The sequence below is a fragment of the Heloderma suspectum genome, chromosome 5 (genome assembly GCF_057233095.1).
Source record: "Heloderma suspectum isolate Gila_16-S chromosome 5, 16-S_ref, whole genome shotgun sequence".
NCBI lineage: Eukaryota > Metazoa > Chordata > Lepidosauria > Squamata > Helodermatidae > Heloderma > Heloderma suspectum.
In genome coordinates, this window is record NC_139462.1 from 20,178,570 (window position 1) to 20,198,596 (window position 20,027).

Here is a 20,027-nt window from a genome sequence, read left to right on the forward strand (position 1 = left end):
GAAGTGTATGTTTTTACAGTGTTTCTCAAGCTCAGGGAGAGAGGAATAGAAAACTTGTAGTCACACTGGATCCTAAGCAGTCTGCAACACTGGAAGGAACTTGTTTAGGGAAATGGACTCAATGGTACGCTGCACTTGGCAGTACATATCAGTAAGCAAGTTTCACCCCTGAAAGCCTTAAGTGTGAATTAAAGTCTCTTAAATAATCAACATGTCCACCAGCATTCCCTAAAGCAGAGGTAGGAAAGCAGATAACCTCCTGATGTTTTTGATCTCAACTCCCATCAGCCCCAACCAGAATGGCCAATAGTCAGGAATCAGGGAGTTGTAGTCCAAAGTATCTGGACAACACTGGGTTGCCTATCCTGCCCTATCTAATAGGGCAACCTTTTTGGAATCTAGAAAAAAACGTAATGCTTTTAATACAGTGATCATATGTCTAGCTTGTGTGCTATAGCTCCCTTCAGTTTGCTGAGCATTAATGATTCTAAAAGGTTGGGAGCAAATCAGATTCCTGCCCAACAGCTCATACATTTAGTCTTTCCTATCTTCTACTTCCAGCAGAATCCAAATTAAAAAATCAGGAAGGAGTTACATTTTGCTAGAAGAATGTGCGCCGTGTGCTAAGTGGTTGCCCACAACCAATGTGTACAGCTGCCGAAGCCATCCTTAATCTTTCACTAGGCAGATACAGAAGCCGCTTAATACTTGAAATACAAGAAACAATAATTTTCAGAACTTCCAAATGCCTCTCTGTTCCTGAGAAAAAGAAAGCCAATGCACATTTGTACAAAAAGATTTATTAAAAAACCAGTAAGACACTACTACATCATGACACTGTCACACTGGGCTTTAAACACAAGACTTGTTCTACAATACTGGGGAACAAAATGGGTGTGGGGCATAAATCAAATTGATTTTTAAGCATAGCAATTAAAAAAATAAGACGGTGAAAGCAATTCTGTTGTAATGAGAACGCAATCAAACTTCAGAGGGACCAACATCTTACTTCCAATTCAAGGACTTGATACAAAAAATTTAGTTTGAACTGCTATTAGCAGGCAGCATGAGCCACCTCAAAATGAATCTTCAAATGAGAATACTGCTTGTCCACCTAGAGAGAAAGAAAGAGAGTTTAGTTTGTGAAGAACATGAATTTTAGCCAAAGTTACAGAAAGTGTTTAGATACCCCTACATCCCACTACGTAAATATTGTATCAACATTAATCAAGTATGCTTTTTATATTAAAGCTGAACAGGAGAGTCCGTGAGCTGGAAATCCACATGTGCACCACTGTTTGAACAAGGATCTTTCCACATCTGAAATTATTTAAGAAATACTTGTTTATTCACCAAATGCCATTAAGCATCTCCCCAAATCCTTATGCTCAACCACCACCAAGTAGTAGGCGAGTGGCTATTTTCGGCCCAAACACTTCTGTTAAAGACTTATACTGGCCGGCTAAACAGCACTACTTGTCCATTAAAAGAAATACAACAAGGAGAAAGGGTTAAGTGTCTACTATAAATAGGTATATATTGAAAAGTCAGAGGCGTTGACACAACAGGACTTCAGCTCAAGAACATCTTGCAATTACTGCTACAACGTCTATAAAAATGGGAAAAGCAAGCATTAAAATAGATTAATAAAATATAAAATTAAGACTGGAAAATCCAGAGACAAGCTGTATCCTTAGAAGAACAAACAGTTAAAATTATTCAGTAAGCTGATGTATTTAACCATTACTGGGCCTGTAAAAAATGCATTAAAATTACATTACAAGTAGTTTGTTTTACAAGCAAAGAAATAAGTGAAGGCAAAGCTTGAAGTATCCATTTTATTATAATGCTGATACAGGATGTTGGAAGAGACCATACCAAACGGCAGCATTCGAGAGCGTGAGCATCTCGTACCCTGTCCGCATTGAGCGGGCCTGTGAGAATCGGGAAGTCAGCGCGACACAGGGCCTGCAAGGAAGTTCCCGCTGGCGGGTACAAACAAGGTATAATATCAGAGTTAGTAGGCAATACTGTTTCGCTGCAATTCCTTAATTTGTACCCATTAGCAGTACTTTACCTGTTAACTTTACTGACTTGTTAATTTATAGGGCAAAAGGCAAAAGCTTAAGAGCACCTGTGTTACTTATCTTCAAAGTCATTACGTTACATTACGGTAAGCACTTCTGGGTGCTGTGAAATTTTAAAACATCAATCATTACAATATCTTACACAATGTACTTGAAAACTACTATTAATTATAAAGTTAGGACGCAGTTTACAAAAGCAGAACATACCTGTCTGGAATAGGCTCCAAATGGAATAATTTAGTACGGTTTGTAGCTATTTTGATGACCTCCTCGCCGAGACACCTTCCCATAACCACTCTGCTGATCTAAATGCAGGAAAGAGGCTTAAGACTCAAATACTATAGAAGCCACTGGGAATCATCTATTTTGTAAATACAAGATCAGAATACCCAAAAGCAAGCTCTTCACATCATACTAGAATCACGTATACACATCTGGAACAGCAGAGTCTTCTCAAACTCATCAATTCAAGATACATTGATACGAAACTCTAATTCTGAAGCAGCATGCCATGCATCCTTCACAAACCCAACAAGGTAATTCATTAAAGACTTCTTTATCTAAGATCCTCAAAATACAGCCAGATAGGCATCAGGTTAAAAGGTGGTACTCCAACAATGCATCTCTCAGAAGCTGGTAGTAATAATGAGGTAGATTTGAGTCTCACAGCACAGCAGGAGAGTATGGAGCAAGCATTTCAAGCGTATGACCAGAAGTGCAGGGCCAGGACAGAGCTTCAATATGGACTTTTTTTGGAATTAGAATGATTATAGCGTCAAAGGAGCCTTTAAAGGCAACTTAAATTCAAGTGCAAACTAAAAGCCCAGTCTTACTGCCATCACAGGACGTCTATTCAAAACAGGAATGGCATTTCTCATACACAAGTGACTGTGCACTACGGCCCTGGTGGTATGCCTGATTAGTGGTACATCACAGGAAAGTCAGTAGGTCATTAAAAAGGTCTTAACTTTCTGCTAGTGTCTCTGAAAATGTCTGCATAGACACTGTAAGGAACACTGCCTGCCACTCTCCCCAACTTCAAGGTAAATTTACTTGCGAGTAGGTGCACCAGCTTTCTGCTTGAGCCAGCATGTTTCTCCCTCCGTCTCTTGTCCCTTCAGTGTTCCTTGGCTGTTCTTTGTGCAGTGTACTGCGAACGCACAAAGAGCAATATAGGAACAAAATGAGGGACAAAACAAAAAAAATAAACTGCAGAGGGGCTCTGGTGCAGACATACCCTAAGAATTGTTCCCCAGAAGTCTAAGTAGTTGGGGGCTCCAAGTTCTTCAAAATGCAACTAACACTCCATTAGTGAAGTAGTCAGTCTTTCAAATGTCTTGAACAGATTTCCTCTGCTAAGAGCAGGTCTAGTATTTTGTGTTAAGATGCTACTCAACTGTGCCTTTCAACTACCAAAAGAAAAGCACACTCTAGACTTCGATTGGACAGTCACCACCCAAACCCACTGCATTTGTTGGTATTTAAAATATCAACCCAGGAAGGCATACTAAGTAGCTCTATACTTACTGCTATAATCCCCATATCCATAATAGTTGTTGTAGCCAGTGTAGTCATAGCCTCCGTAGCCACCATATCCCTGACTGTTGTATCCATAGTTGCCATACCCCTGATTCCAATAATTACTGTATCCTGGGTTCCAGCTTTGACTGGGGCCTGCAACAGAAGTAGGAGAGGATCACTGCAAGAATGCCTGGAAACAAACTCCCACTTAACTGAAGGCAAATTCCCTATTTTCAAGCACAATGTGTTTAATTTCCGGTAGGTAGGCAAGTAGGTAGGATTAGGGTTTTTTTGATTCACAAGCAACTAGGCCTCATTGTGCTAAACAATGGACTGTGTTAACCAACTCTCCACTATGTTCTAGCATAACTTTCCCCTGTCAGCAACCAAGATCCTCAAGATCTTAAAAAGACTGACAGTTAGTAGTTTCTAGAAGTGACACACAGAATAATATCTTCACCAAGAAACAAAGCTAGTGTTCAGGTGGATGGCCTAAATTCACAAATATGTTTGGTGAGTTAAAAATAATTGAGAAACACATGCTTGATGACAGAACACCAAGGCATGCACCAACTCTAAGGCACACATACTCACCCACTCATGGGGCCTTCTCCCCTCCATCAGATATTTATGCTTAGTATCAGAGTGCCGGTTATGTATAAACTTACCTCCGCCTCTGCCACGGGCCCTTCCAGCAAATCCCCCTCGAGTTCCCCACTGCTGTTGCTGCTGATACTGTTCTTTCGACATTGCTACTTTTATTTCACACTGAAAGAATGAGAACTAACTTGTACAAGTAGTTTGTTGTTTCTCAAAGTGCTTGTAAGCAGCTACTCTACATTCTTCAGAATTAATCTGAATATGGTATCGCATCATCATGAGATTTGGTAATGCAGTTTTAAAAATAATTTGCAACAGCAAACAATGCAAGATTTAGACTTGGTTCGCACATAGTGACAACCCAGAGTATGGGTTGAGTAGAAGTTGTTGAATCCTGGGTTGTTGTTACATGAGAACTTGGAATGTTGGGTTGTTTGTTACAAACAACTTAGGAAGAGAACCCATAGTTCGTTGCTGGGTTGTGAATTCTGGACTGTCCTTGTGTGTGAACCCAGAGAACCATGGGTTGTTGTGCCAGGCTACAGAGGTGGCAGGCAAGAATGGTAAAAAAAACCCAACAGCCACTCTACATGCCAGTACTACAGCACCACTAAGGCATTTGCAATACTGGGAGGGAGGACAGAATCGAACAACCCAGGAATTGAAAAGAACAAGCTGGGCTTTGCATGATTGTCTGGCAAACAAATCATCGGTAAACTCAGGGTAAGGCAACAACCCATCCTCCTGGTTGTTGTTACGTATGGACCATGTGTTAATGCCAAGTTCTCACAAACACATCAGTAAGAACTATAAACATTGAAGGGATATTTTAGGTGGTCTTCAGTATTATTTTTTTTACGCAGCAAAAACTTTGCTGATAAGAGCTAACTAGTTTTGCTCCAGAAACTGTATGACCTATTCAGCAGAGTGATGCATGCTCCAAGGAAACCCCTCTCCAGTTATTGGCAGAGAAGGGGGGAATTGCTATTAAGACAGGGGTGGGCACCATGCATGCACACCCCATTATTTTTTGCAGCTGCTGCCACCCCACCAAGTTGGCACTGAATTTTAGTGATGTGGCAGCAGCAAAAAAGCCACATTTTCTGTTTAAATGCAAAATCAACCTCCCCCACAGCTTCTGGGAGTGTGCCTCTGCATGAAAACAAGGCACATGCTCCCTGCACACAGTTTTAAATGGAAAATGCAGTTTCTGTGGTGGTGGAAGGGAGGGAGTGCAACACCCAGAGGGTTCCAGGGGGTGAAATGTAGCCCCCGGACCTCAGATGTTACTCAGCCCTGTATTAAGAGAAGATAAACACTGTTACCAAGGACAATTATAACCCAGTATAAACTTAAGAAAAAGGCTTCTTTATGACCATCACATCTATCAAACAGTATTATAAATATTTAAAAGTCCAGACACTTTTGTCAGAGAAGAATGTCAGAATTAGACTCAATATATACCACAGAACGTTGCTACGTAGAGCACTCAGATTCAGCTTTCCAGCCACTCTACTCTGTTCTCCCTCCCACCTGATTTTCTGGTGTTTTTCCCCCTCCAGTCAGTCAGCATTCTGTGCCCACTGAATGTTCACTCAGTCCTCACGGGGCTGTTTTGGAAATTCCATTCACGGAGAGTTCTGTATTCTTTTAGAGACCGCGGGATTCTCCCAAGCCTGCTGCTACCTTCCTTTTGTGCCATTTTGGCTACATAAAGACTCACAGAAATAAGTTTGCTATTAGTGTGTGATGGTAGTAAATCCAAATTATTTGTTCACCAAACAAGAGAGTTTTAAATGTTTCTAACAGCTGCACTGGTACGTTCACAGATTTTACAAGTGTTTTTTCATTCCTGGCATCCATCAATAGCTATTCTATTTGTACTGTCTTCTGTCTACACTTATACAGCAGTAAATGTTATAGGCCAAGCAAAACCAGGATTCCCTTTCTAAAACAAAGGTGTTCTGGAATCATAGCTTGAAACATACTTTACTAAGACCAACGTTGTGGTATTTTTTCTCCATAATCTTCTTCACTGGATCTTCATCTTTGAAAGTAATGAAGCAAAATCCACGGCGCTTGTTAGTTTTGTTGTCCATGGGAAGCTCTATCGATTCCACCTGAACAAGAAATACATGCATTAACAAACTAAACAGGGTGGATGAAATCAGTGTGTTTTTTAAATAGTTAACAAATGTAGATCAGATTGTTTTTTAAAAAGTTAATGTAAATATAAGTTCTTGTTAAACAACTAAGTTATTAAATAATCTGAATAAGCATGTTAGCACTACAATTATTCTACAAACTGTATCAATGCCTTCAGATACCTTGAGTTAAAGTAGGCTTTTCTATGTCAATGCAGAATCAATCTGATCATTTCTCAAATATGAATATTTACACTCTATCATCCAAATATTCATTTCATTTTCACCCAATGGAAATAAACTGCTCTAGTTTGCCCAGTAACTATTAGATCTTACTCTGACCTATCAGTCATGGACATTTAATTTTGTGCTACTTTGTTCTTGTAAGAGTGGAGATAGGCCATGGATGAGTGAAAGAGCAAGAAGCAATACTGGAAAGAAGGCAAAACTTTCCAGTGTGCAGGTCCCTATAATCCCCTTCTTAATCACAAACTGGCATGACAACTGGACATTAAACCTTCCTATATGGGAAGGTTTAAAAGACATTCCTTCTGTAATTAAAAAAGCATACAAAATGCACACAGTGCAAAGACAAGCCATCACCTATTGTAAGAAACACTATTTTGCTGCAAATTTAACATGATTTAGTGGTCAGGGTTGCACCATTGTTTAGGAAATATACGAAGTATCAACAGGAAAGGTGATTTAAATCCACCCACCCTGAAGCAAAAGCTTACATTTTAGTTGACAGTAACTCAAAGCACATGATGAGTGCATTTTGAAAATTCAAAGCAAGAGCTCTACAGGATGGGAGCAGTCAGATAGCAAACAGTCTGGCTCAAATTCAGACCTCACGCCCAACCATGGTTTGCATTAACCATGATTTAGAATTTAGAACCTAAATCACGTATAGACAAGCTATAGTTTAGAGCCGCTTGTCTGCTTAGGATTCCAGTCTTTAGGCACACAGGCCTCGAGAGGGTATACTATCATTTGTTAATTCAGACACATCCCAAGCCACAGCAAGCTTCCTTAACCATGGTCTGGCATAATGTCTGAATTGACTCTGTGCCTCAGGGCAAGTGCATGAACAGGTAACTGAACCCAACCCATATTACTAAATTTAAAGTGAACACAGCTATGCTAAACCCAGAAAAGCCTGTGAATGTAAGTCATTAAAAACCAGTTTAATTCTTACGGAAAAGTGACCCACATTTGACCTACTCAGCAGAAGTTTGAATACTTATCAAATCTCAAGCTCCCTTGACAAGAGACAGAAATTCACCCGCAAATGAACAATTTCCACTGATTTGCCTTACGGACATTACTACTCTTATATTTAATTTGAATTTGTCTGAGTCACTTATTGGACTACGCTTCTGTACTGAAACGATGAAGAGTGCACTCCACATCCCACTGAAGTCACTGGCAAAGCTCCCACTGATTTCAGCAGAGCTGGCAGTAGCCTAAGGCTTTGGAAACTAATTACCACCAACACAAGCATAACATCCAAAAAGCCACCGATGACTTTTTCAATGGCCTTTTGGGGGAAAACCAACAAGAGCCAAGAAGTGTGTGGTTTTGGTAGCTCATCCCCTTAGGGATGATGATGTGAATGATGACCTCATTTAGGGATGACCTCAAATTGAAGTCGGTAAGAGGCATGCAGAGACAATAGAGTGCCAAACAGTCAAACGTACCGGAGCAAAAATTGTATGCAAACAAGACAGAAAAAAATTATATATGTCTGTATACAAATGTTAGAAATTTCAAAGCCAGGATGGACGACTTAAAATGCCTGGTATCAGCAGACAGTAGATTATAATCCCACTGTATCAGGAATCTGAAATGAGTAATCAACAGGGACCAGATATTCCTGGATATGAAAGCTATAGAAAGGACAGAACAGGCAACGCAAGAGGTAATGGCAACTGAGTACAATAAATTACAAATCTTAGGGGGGAAAATTCTGTCACAGAATCATTATGGGTAAAAATAACTAAATGTCTAAAATGGTCACCTCCCCCAGGAGCAGCCTCCACTGGATCTCAGTCCTTTCTGAAAATGGAAGGAGCCTTTCCATTCACGGAAGGGACACTCTGGATCCAACCCCCTAACTAAAGCTCCTGACTCCTGCAAAATAGATGTAAGGCAAGCAAAGGAGGAAATGAGGAGCAAGTTGTTAGATGTATACATGCAACTATTTATTTAATATATCAAGAGCAAGAAATTAGCCAGAGGTCATAGGATCTTTTGTCATTTAGGGTGAAATCCTATGCATGTTTAGATGGAAAAAAGTTTTTTTCCGTCTAAACATGCATAGGACTGCGCCATTAGGAGGTGAGAAAAGAAGATTACTGAAGGAGTAATGATTTCTTTGTATTGGCTGTCACTATGGAATATACTGAAGTAACATCCAACGCCAATGTCAAAATTTTTAAAAAGGGATTAGGAGGGTGGAAGGGAAATCAAGGAAATGACAGACCTGTTAATCTAACTTCTCTCCAAAGTTCAGTAGGTAAGAAGCAAAAGCACTGTTTTACACAACAGTTCACTTATGGAAGTCACTGCTGGATGATGTGATTATGGCCACTAGTTTAGATGGCTTTTTTAAGAAAGGGGAATAGACCAAGAATAAGTGTATCAACAGCTATTAGCCATTATAGCTAAACAAGTGGAACCTACAATAAAACATTACAGCGCTATATGGAGTGGTCCCTGTTCAGGATACCAAACATTCTATTCCTCCTCCCCATTTCCTGTTCCCACCCGCTCCCCTTAACAGTCAGTCAGCATTTCATGACAACAGAGCATACTCAGATTCACCAAGCTATTTTCAGGATTTCCACCCACCCAGCAACTTAGAGGGTTTTGTCTAAATACCTTTGTATTTCTGCAAACCTGCTAATATTTCCCTCATGTATATGGATGGTGCCATTCTGGCTACGTAAGAACTGACGTCAAAATTGAAATTGCTATTAGTTTACTATTATTTTATGTGATTAAATGCATTTTTACCCTGCTCGTTAGCTGAAAAAAAGAGCTTCGTGTGGCGCAGAGTGGTAGGCGGCAGTATTGCAACTGAAACTCTCCCCACGACCTGAGTTCGATCCCAGCAGAAGCCGGGTCTCGGGTAGCCGGCTCAGGTCAACTCAGCCTTCGATCCTTCCGAGGTCGGTAAAATGAGTACCCAGCTTGCTGGGGGAAAGGTGGTCACGACTGGGGAAGGCAATGGCAAACCACCCCACTACAGTCTGCCATGAAAACGCCAGCATAAGTGGCATCCCTCTAGGGGTCAGTAATGACCCGGTGCTTGCACTGGAGGAACCTTTCCCTTAGCTGAAAAAGGTTCCCTGGATAGCTTAGAAAGATCTGTAAGACATATATAGTAGAACCTTTATATTCAGAGGCAATATACCTCTGAAGACCAGATGCTGGAGGGAGAGGACTGTTGCCTCGAGGTAGGCCACAAGCAGAGCATGAACGCATCCAGCTGGCGCTGCTGGAAACAGAACACTGAACTAGATGAACCCCTCCTCTGACCCAGTAGGGCTCTCATATTTTTATGTAATACTACAGTCAGATTGGTTACACTTCCTTTCAAGGGACCAATTAAATATAGCCTGTTGCATTATTCTCTTTCTATTGCAATATTATTAACCCTACATTTGGTTCTACAACAGCTCCTAACTGCGATCCATACTGCAATTCTTGTGGTGACTCTAAATGGAAGGCTCCAGATTTTCATGGCTTGCCAATCTTCCAAATATGCTTTTTTGCTGACTCCTTTCCCACATTTGCCAAGGAGGTCAATTGTTCCATTACAGACAGCAAGCCAAGAACTTAAAGCAGCTTGCACAACCGTTTGAGGACCAGCTTTCCACGTACAAAGTATAACAACTTATCCCCAAATACGTTCTGAATTTGCTAATGGGAACAGCAGAAAGCCTTAAGGAAAAAGCATCCTTGATTGGTCCGGTCCCCTCTGCCCAGATGTGGACACATCATTATTGGAGGGTAATGGCTAGGTCTGAAACACAGTAAATGAAGCTGGGGCATAGTGAAGAAATAACTACTTGTTACCCCTTAGAGCAAGTTCCTGGACAAATATCCCGGCTGTCCAAAAAGAAAGCTGTTCCTGCACGGTAGATGACCAAGGAGATTATGACAGTGGCATCTGGTCACAATATTCATATAGTAGCTTCAAGTTTCATGTAATGCTGGCATGGAGACCATTTTTCTGGCTTAAACTATTGTGCTAGTATGCTTGTAAGAGCAGTTTATAAAATGCTCAAGCTAAAATGATGTAAAAAATGAGTTGCAACGTTTAATTGCTTGAATAACAAACTAAAAAACCCCTTTCCAACTAAAAAAACCTGCCCTCCTTTTAACCTGGCTGGTTTTTTAAAAATAATATTTTTAATGCATTTACAGAAACTGTTGGAACACACCATCTTAGAAGAGGCATTCCCCCTTCTCACACACATGAAGAAACGCTTGTATTTATTTACATATGGTACTTGTATACAACACAATAACTGATGTTTTATGGAAGGTTATCAATAAAAATTAAAACCGTGGAGATTAAAGCAAGTGAAAAATCAAAACAGAAATACATGTGCGAAAAAGCTAAATACAAGTATTTTCAGTTTTATTCTTATTCAAATTTGGTAGATTTAATAAACTGATAAAGATTTCTTTAAATAGGATGACAACACTACACAAACAGACTGGGTAACTGACTTACCTCACCAAAACCTCCAAAGTATTCCCTTATTTTCTCTTCAGGTGTATCTGGAGACAAGCCACCAACAAAAATCTTTTTAACTGGCTCTTTTGTTTTCATTGCTTTAGCTCTTTTGGGATCAATCACTTTGCCATTCAGTTTGTGCTCTTTCTGATCCATGACCTGTAAGCAGTTACAACTTAAAAAAAACAAGCCTTTCCAAACAAAGCATCTTAAACAATCTTTTCATTATGCAAGAACTAATGCTAGATGATTTGGCATTGTTTCAATAGTAACAAAATGCCTCAAAAACAAACATACCTTGTCCACACTCTCAGATTCTTTGAAAAGCACGAAGCCAAAACCTCTTGACCGGCCTGTAATAGGGTCTAACTTCAGGGTGCAGTCCACAACTTCACCAAATTTTGTGAAGTAGTCTTTAAGATCTTTCTTTGTAGTATCCCAGCTAAGGCCTCCGATGAACATTTTCCTACAGACACAAATAAATATTAAAATTTTAACCATTAATAATTGTTCAAATTGTGAACTTCAGTATGCTAGCCATTACCAATACTCCATCTATTTATTTGAGAAATGTGTTAGTTGACTTTAAGGTTACTAGATTAGGAATACCTTTAAGAACAAGTAGTCCAATTCCACAACCTTGTACTGTGACCCGTGTGCACTACAAAACTAAATGCAATGTCTGACATACATTCCATGCCCTAATAGCCGTTCCTAGGACAGATAGGCTATTTACATTACTGTGATCACCATTATAAGATTATCACTGCATGAAGGGAAGATTTAATGGGTTTTGCTAGAACAGTAGCAGAGCAATGTGAACAGCCATTAGAAACCTCACCCCAAAACACAAGTGGCCTAAGCCTAGTGATCGCTCCCATCCCATAAACCCAACTACCCAGCCAAGCAGCCTGGGGAGGCTCTCTCAGATGGTGCCAGACATAACCCTTCTAGTGAACTGAATACTGAAACCAACCAGAATTACGATCAGCTCAAGTGCTGTGGCCACAGCAAAACCACACTCCCTCCTCCATTCTGTTAACAGCCTGACAAAAGTAATGTGCACCTTAACAGCCTAAGGGCACAATCCTATGCATGTTTAGACAGAAAAAAGGACTACAACTCCCAGCATGCCCCAGCCAGCATGGCTAGGAGAGCCAGTGTGGTGTAGTGGCGAGAGTGTTGGACTGGGAGCCGGGAGATCCGGGTTCTAGTCCCCACTCGGCCATGGAAGCTCACTGGGTGACTTTGGGCCAGTCACAGACTCTCAGCCCAACCTACCTCACAGGGTTGTTGTTGTGGGGATAAAATGGAGAGGAGGAGGATTATGTACGCTGCCTTGGGTTTCTTAAAGAGGAAAAATGGCAGGATATAATTGTAATAAATAAATAAATTTTTCTGTCTAAATATACATCGGATTGCGCCCAAATATACTTCCCGTAGCTGCAAGCTTCCCTACACAAGATAAAATCACACTGCCATCTCGGCATGGCCCACACAACTGGTTGGTTCTGCTTACATATTCACATCCAAAGTTGCTTCTATTCTACTGCAACAAAACACAGTGATGGGTTTCTCAGAGCTTACTGCAAACATAAACCAGTCTGTCTAAATGCAGCATGCCAAAAGTAAAGTTTTACACCAAGTAAAACATGCTAGTATCAACATGTCAGTTTCAGTTCCACAAGTCTGTGAATGAAGGCTGTATTGCACAAACTAGCTGGGTTGATTATGGCAATAGGTTCCAAGACAAAAAATTCAACAAGGAAATCTACTGAATTCATTCCTGTATGAACTAGTTTATAATGAAGGATTGTCATGCATGGATATTGTGATGACAGACCAAGTCAAATATATATCATAACAGCAACTTCTAAATCAAAAGGCAAGACGTGTTCAGCCACTCCCAGCACAGCAGAGACAGACAAAAGGCATCTACAATCAGGGAACTATTGAATGCACTACCTGCTCCAAAACTTCCCAAACACTGGGGAAAATGTAATGCTAAATAGTTCCAAGATGAAAACAGGAAAGAAAAATACTGTCAGTTCCAGCAACTCTACTCAAAAAAGGTATACACCAGTCTTCTTTATCAGTCTGCCCCTTTACCTCCAACCAAGCAGCCAGGGAGTTCCTTATCTTAAGGCTGGACCTTATACAGCGGCTTTCCCTGAAGCACCATGTGGTGCAAAATGTGCCACTGCTAGAAGTAGCACCCCATTGCTGGGCCTGAACACATGAAAGAAACAATGAAACTGAGTGCTAATTGAGAACAGTAAGAGAAATCAGACAAGTTGCACATTTCCTGAAGCTATTTTCAGGAGTGATTCATGCGAAAAGTAAGCTTGTGTAGACACATACTTAAGTTTATGCAGAGGGACAAAGGTACTAGTTTTGAATCTGGCGCCAAAGACAACTTTTGACTCTGACCAATGATGCGTTGTAGAACCTAAGGAAAATACTCCCCCTACAATCCCCCATTAGACACTTTTTATAGCCTTGCAAAAAGTTGACAAAAGTAGCTAGCCCAAAACATTTTGTATTAGCCTGCTTATGTAGTAATGTGTGCCACACTGAACCAAAACATTTGGTTCTTTCCCCTTTAGGTTGTCAAATTCTGCATCTGAATTACTAGACTATGGAACCACCATGTGCACAGCCAGACCAAAAAAGACCTCTAAAAAAACACAGTAAGAGAAACAAAGACAAATCAGGGTTTCTTGGATCAGGAATAGATTTGAGGCATTTGCAACAAATACCTGGTATGCTGCACTGGCGCTAATTTCTTTTGCTTTTAATACCACACACTTCTTCAAAAAAGCAACAACAACCCAGAGCAGTTTACACAATAAAGTCATATCATTATGGTTTTAATAGTGTAACATTACCACAACACCTTGGCTTTTTGAACCTCTTGTTCAAAAAGCCAAGAACTGCAGAACAGGAGATCGTTTTTCTTTCCTTGTACTTTTCACACTTGCATTATTTCAGCATCAACACCTTCCCTCCTGAATGCAGAGGCAACCAATACCCAGACATTTTTAGAAGCTGGCAGGGCCTAGACAAGCCTACCAGAAGCCCCAGCCAACATTCTCGGAGAACAGTTCTTCTATCAACTCTGAAAAACCATGCATTCAATGGACACAATTCTCAGTAACAACAATGAAAGAACAGCCATCCAAAAGCCCATGTGCTGCCACTCAAACACAAACAGGATTACCTGCAATGCCGATATGTCTTCAGATCCCCTTGTAGGCTACCTTGTACATCTGGGACGCAATCCTATCCAGACAGGCAGCTGTCTCCGAACTCGGCAACTGCTTATCCAGTGCAGTACAGGAGGAGCATGGAGGGGATCGTTCCCTCCGTGCTCCCCCTGCCCTGCATTTTCAGCTAGACAGCCAAATGCAGCTATCCAGCCACGGGAGGGCAGAGCAGAAAAAGAGGCTGCAGTACAACACATTGGATGTGTTGTACAGGCATTTCCGCCCTCCCCACCCCGGAACACCCCAGACACACCCCTTTTTGGCTGCTCCGCACTCCTCTTGCAAGCGCAGAAGACAGGGCTGTTCCGCACTGCCTCCGAGGCAGCACGGAAGTGGGGAGAGGTCGGTTCCTGGAAAAGAAGATATCCTATGGCCATCTAGCTGCTGTCTAGCGACCATAGGATTGCTCCCCTAATATATTACATTCTTTATCCATGAAGTGATGCAAGAATTAAACATTTCACAACGTGAGTATTACAGGAGAAGATGATCCCTGCCAATTAAAAATTATGCCAAGGCTTTTATAACCACAGAGAGTGAAAGGCAGAAATATAAGGCACTATTGCTTCCATGGGCTGTAGGCATAGCTCACTTCCTCTAGAAAATACTATTCAGACACTAGAGCAAAACCTTGTCTTAATATATGAGCAGAATTATAAAACAATCTAAACACCCTACCTACCATATTATTACATTGACGATACTATCTTGCACAAAAAGCATTAATATTTTTGAGGCAAATAGCTTCCTAATATTAAATTTGAAGTTCCAGGCTCAAATCTAGGTCTAAGCCTCTATTATATTTTTCCAGTGGCAACTCTGGACATTAAGAACTAAATTGGAAAGACAAGACTAGAAACGCATTCATAGAACAGCAAGGTTTCTCAAAGTTCTAAGAATGAACACAGTCCAGTGGTACAAAGTAGTAACGTGCGTAGAGAAGTCTTGTCTAGTGTTGGCATGTTAGTAGAGCATGAATGCATATTCTTGTAGATTTTTGCCTGCTCTGTTTAGGAAGAATACAGTAGAACACAGTGGCCCAGTTTGGATGACTATATCTTGCCTTATTAAGCCATGATAGAAATGAGCCTTTTTTCTTATGCATGTAGCCCCTCAGCACACCTGAATGCAATAAAGAAGTATTCAATTAAACACAGTTTCCTGTTCCAGTTGAACCAGGAAACTAAGTTACCATCTTTGGAGCAAGCCAGGATCCAAACAAACTTCAAACCGTGGTTTAGGATCTTGGCTTCTTCTGAAACAAGAGACTATGTAATGGTTAACTTGCTAGTTTAATCGTGGCTCACACAAGACAAGAAATGAGGGGACTGGATGCATTGGCAAAAGATTCATATCACAGCTTAATAAGTTGCAATAAGATTGTCCAAATGCAGACACTGTATGTTTATAGACAGAAAAAGACAGCTACTAAAAAAAGCTTCTCATATGCATGAATGCTCATTCATTATACATTTAATTTGTAGCCTAACCCACACCAAAGCTTTGGGAAGGTAGTAGTATTTTAAAGTCAAAGCCCATTACAAATGCTAAAACCACCCTCATCCCAACCCTTCCAAAAATCTGTGGTGAAACTCCAGCTAGAATAAAGGCACTGAGGCCTTCTTTATCAGGGCAGTACAACTGATACCCAGAAATTGGTTCAATCTATGTGGGCATAGCTTCACACAAGTGGTTAAGCATTCAGGATGCTAATGACAATCACTCTAACATATAAAGTAGCACACAGGGATTTGACAAGTTTCCAGGATGATGAGGTTCCATAGTTGAGCATGCTTCAATAGCCCTAGCTTGACTACAGATAGCAAGTGAGTGCTCACAAGTGTTCCCACATTTGAACTTAGTTACAGAAAATACTGGCAGAGGCTGTCTCACTTTATGCTGGTGCCAATTATTAACTCTTTAAGATGTCTTTAAATTGAACCAGAATGAAAACAGGGACCCAATGAATGTACAAGAGAACTGGTGTTAATGATCCCAGTGATCCATCCCAATAGGAGAGACCTTGAAACATTTTATCTCAGCCAAAGCTCTATGGCAGCCCTCCTGCAGAGCAGATTACAATGCTCTTACAAAGGCATGAATGACTATCACCAGAGCTAGTTGTTTATGTACAAGCTACAAAAAGCTATGGATAGCCAGTGCTAAGCTTCTTCACTACATAACCTTAGCATTTTTTCATGTGTTATACAAGGTGTACAATATGCATTATGAGGGAACGTGGTATTATACTTATACACCACACAGTCATCGTTAACAAGGATCAAAAGCCATCAAATAAGAAAGCTGCTTGCAGGTGGACAACTTAATTGACTGAATGCCAATTTAGCAATACAGCATCTTGCTGATATCATTATGAGAAATGGCAATGAGCTCTAGTATTATCTTCAAGAAGAACTTCCTAATATAAGGAATGGGTCTAAAGAATACAGATGACAGTGCCATGGGGTCACAGGAAACTAGGGTAAGTTTCATGATGGAACAGATGTGGATTCAAGGGAAAGTTTCACGTTCATTTTGAGAGCTAAAAATTCCCTCTCCTCAACTTCAGAATCATCTACGCTACTGATTTCCTAGACAAGATGTAAAAACCTATGACTGTCTTTTGTACAATCTGCACAAGTTAGACTTCACACAGGAGGGACAATCCTTATAGCATACACAGGCTTCAAAAAACTGGTGGATATACCCAAAAAACCTGTTAGCTAACTGCTGTATTTGACAGTCACAGCTGCACTACTAGTCTTTATATTATCTCACACACACATAAATATCGAGGACTATTTACTTAAAATCACAGTCGTCTTCCATTTACATGGTTAAGACCACAGCTGTACAGTACCCCAAAATTACTTAATCAACTGACTCCCTGCATACCCCCTCTTTTAAATGCTGTGACTACACACATCTACATTTGTCAGTAATGCTGCCTTGCATATGGCCAGGAACCAGTAATTCATCTCAAAGATAATTCAAACACAACTCCCAAATCTAAAGCAAGTTCCAAAAGCCGTTAGGTTTTTCTTCTAAGAACAAGAAAAAAAACTACAACTTTCTCAGAGCTTGTCTACTACTGCAATTTTCCCCCTGAAAATTTACATTTATAAATTTATAAAACGTATGCTATTTTTATAGCAGCATCAACATACGTGCTACTTTTCAAAGTAACTTAAAATAAAAGGTCCCTCCCTGCCCCAAGGACCTTACAATTTGAATTCACTGCTCTTCCACTATTCTCAGTGGAGGTGTGGAAAACCATCCAGCAGCACACACTCTAGATCACTTCATCCGGTTACCCCTTAATAGTCCCCTTTCAACCCTCCTGATTTACAAAACGGGTAGACAGCAGGTGTTTTTTTTTTTTTTAAGCGCGCATCCGGGTGAAGTGGATCCGACTTCCAGGCGGCACCACGGGGGGGGGGGGCGGTTACGCGGGACTCGCTAATATAGACTACAAAGATATGTACTCTATTACCATAAAACTATTTCCAGGCCACATCTTGCCCCCCCCCAAAAAAAACCGAACAAACTGCTCGTAGGCCTTCCCAGTAGCTATTCTTACGTTGCCTCAGGCGCCAAGTTCAGCTTCTTTGCTCCCAGTTTAATTTGAAAGATGCACAATGAGATAAGGAGAAGATACCGCATCGCCCACCTCCTCCTCTCCTTCCTGTACGGCAGCCTCAAGCACCGCCACCGCCGGCGCAGCCATCCTAGCACTACCGGGCGCGGGGGGAGAGGAGATGGAAGAGGCGACGGTGGCGATGCGCGAGCGGCCGAGCCGCCCCAGCTTGGGAGCAAGCTCCCGTAAAAAGCAATTGCCCGCTGCCGCACGCCGCCAGCCTCCATCCCTTCCCCGTAACAGCGTGCACCCTTCTACTCGGGAGTAAGCCAAGCAGCACTGCCCCGAGTAACATTCGGCGGGATGGGGCCGCCGCCACTCCCCCCGCTCCGCCGCCCAGCAGGCCGTCTACTCACCCTTCGTCCTCCTCGTTCTTGCTCGCGTCAATTTTGGCTCCCTCCGACTCGCCTGAGCCGCCGCCGCCGCCGCCTCCTCCCCCGCCGCCGCCGCCTTCCGCGCTGTTGCCGCCGCCGCCACTGCCCGCGACACCTTCAAGCTGCTCGGTCTGCTCCGCACCCTCCGCACCCTCCGCGTCTCCGGCGAACTGCTGGTCCGACATCGCGGCCGCCGAGTGGGGCCGGCCGGCCGGTCTTGCGAGAAGGCGGCGGAGGAACCTGGCGGTGGGAGGCCGGCCGCTCGCGACGGGGATCAAGGCTCCGCCAGCTCCAGCTGCGACGCCTGCGTAGCGGCGAAGCGCGGGCTCCTGGCGGTTTCCCTCCTTTCTCACTTTAATGGCGCCGCCTCGATGATCCCAACCTAAAATGGCTGACGGAAGGAATGCGGCGGCGCAGTCACGTGACCGACGCCCCCTCTCCCCGCGCGTCTTCACTCGCCCGCGCGTCCCTCGGCTGCTGCGCCATAGAGAGGGAGCTAGAGCGACGCCAACCTGGCCTATGGAGACGGTCTATCCAGCGCCCGGACGTCAAGCTGTTGAGTCGCTCCACAGGTTTCTGAAATCTATGGTTTGCTTATCCTAACCACGCCCCGGCCCCGCCCAGCCATTCTGTCCTCTTCATAGACCTAAGAATGTAGAGATAGAACAGCCCTTCATCCGCCGCCATTTCGTGCGTGCGCAGTTAAGGAGAAGCTTCTGAATCCTAGATAAGGCAGCAGAAGCAAAACGGAGCGGTTTCAGGGGGCTCGACCTGGAAAGGCAGAGGAAAAAGGGCAGTTCTCTCATCCTTTCGACCACACGTTATATGGAAGAGGAGTGTGCCATTAAAGCAGTATTTTTAAATACATATATTTATAGTCAACAGTTTGCAAGGCCCTGCAAAAACACACACACACCATAAACTTTATAATCAGTGGAGGCTGGTGGCTCCGATTTCGGTGGGGCTGTGCATCCATTCTGGGTTTCAGGCAGAATCAGCTAGAATGCAGAAGGCACTATCCAAGGTGCTAAACCCTACCCCCCAAAACAGATTCAGCACCCTGGCTAGCTCCTTTAGAGTACTGGCTGCTCCTGACTGAAAGCCAGAATGGATCCATAGCCCCACCAAAATCGAAGCCTCCAGCCTCCACTGATTATAATACATAGAAAGCTGTTTGACATTGGCCAGACTATCTAGCTCACTATTGTATATAGCAGGGATGGGGAACCTCAGGCCCCAGGGCCAAATCTGGTCCTCCAGAGTTCCCCAGATGGCCTTTTTCTCAACCACTGATCCTTTTGTTGTTTCTTGGGGTCTGTGCAGTTTTTTCCCCATTCTAGAAGGTTGAAATGCTTCTCCTAAGACTTAGTTACTGGCAGGAAGAGATTTAAGCTAAAATATGCTGGTATCTTTAGTATTTTGGCCCCATCCCTTTTGCCTTTGGGTCCCACTCACGACTGGAATGCATTCTGACAATGAAGGTTCTCGGAAATGGAATTTGGCCCTCCGGCTGAAAGGTTTAATAACTGGCAGTGGCCCTCTAGAGCAGCCTTTCCCAACCTGGTGCCCTCCATATCCTGACGGATTACAACACCCACTATCCCCAGCCACCATGGCCAACAGCCAGGGATGATAGGAGCTGTTGTCT

The 20,027-nt window shown here is 42.4% G+C and overlaps 1 protein-coding gene across 7 annotated transcripts; it reads right to left on the bottom strand.

Annotated features, from left to right (window-relative positions):
• Positions 1 to 780: 780 nt before the first annotated feature.
• On the bottom strand, positions 781 to 18,769 carry HNRNPD (heterogeneous nuclear ribonucleoprotein D). Of its 7 annotated transcripts, XR_014791956.1 has the most exons (10): positions 18,362 to 18,769; positions 11,400 to 11,568; positions 11,100 to 11,261; positions 6,197 to 6,328; positions 4,277 to 4,376; positions 3,615 to 3,761; positions 3,141 to 3,237; positions 2,295 to 2,392; positions 1,879 to 1,985; positions 781 to 1,114 (listed from the first exon to the last, which is right to left on the bottom strand). XR_014791956.1 is itself a non-coding variant. In XM_084855451.1 (9 exons), the coding sequence occupies exons 1-8, from the start codon at positions 18,562 to 18,564 to the stop codon at positions 2,341 to 2,343; spliced, it is 1,062 nt and encodes a 353-aa protein (XP_084711577.1). In that variant the 5' UTR covers positions 18,565 to 18,769; the 3' UTR covers positions 781 to 1,114; positions 2,295 to 2,340. The 7 variants fall into 7 exon arrangements, 4 of the variants coding, with proteins under 4 accessions (XP_084711577.1, XP_084711579.1, XP_084711578.1 ...); XR_014791957.1 differs by lacking the exon at positions 3,141 to 3,237; XM_084855451.1 differs by lacking the exon at positions 1,879 to 1,985.
• Positions 18,770 to 20,027: the final 1,258 nt, after the last annotated feature.

Excerpts from the sequence above, each read along its gene's own strand:
- HNRNPD (XM_084855451.1), bottom strand. The coding sequence starts at position 18,564 with ATGTCGGACCAGCAGTTCGCCGGAGACGCGGAGGGTGCGGAGGGTGCG. Across the intron at positions 3,762-4,276 it reads GGCCCGTGGCAGAGGCGGAG|GCCCCAGTCAAAGCTGGAAC; the intron begins GTAAGTTTATAC and ends CTTCTGTTGCAG. Across the intron at positions 3,238-3,614 it reads TGGATATGGGGATTATAGCA|TACACTGCACAAAGAACAGC; the intron begins GTAAGTATAGAG and ends GTGCGTTCGCAG.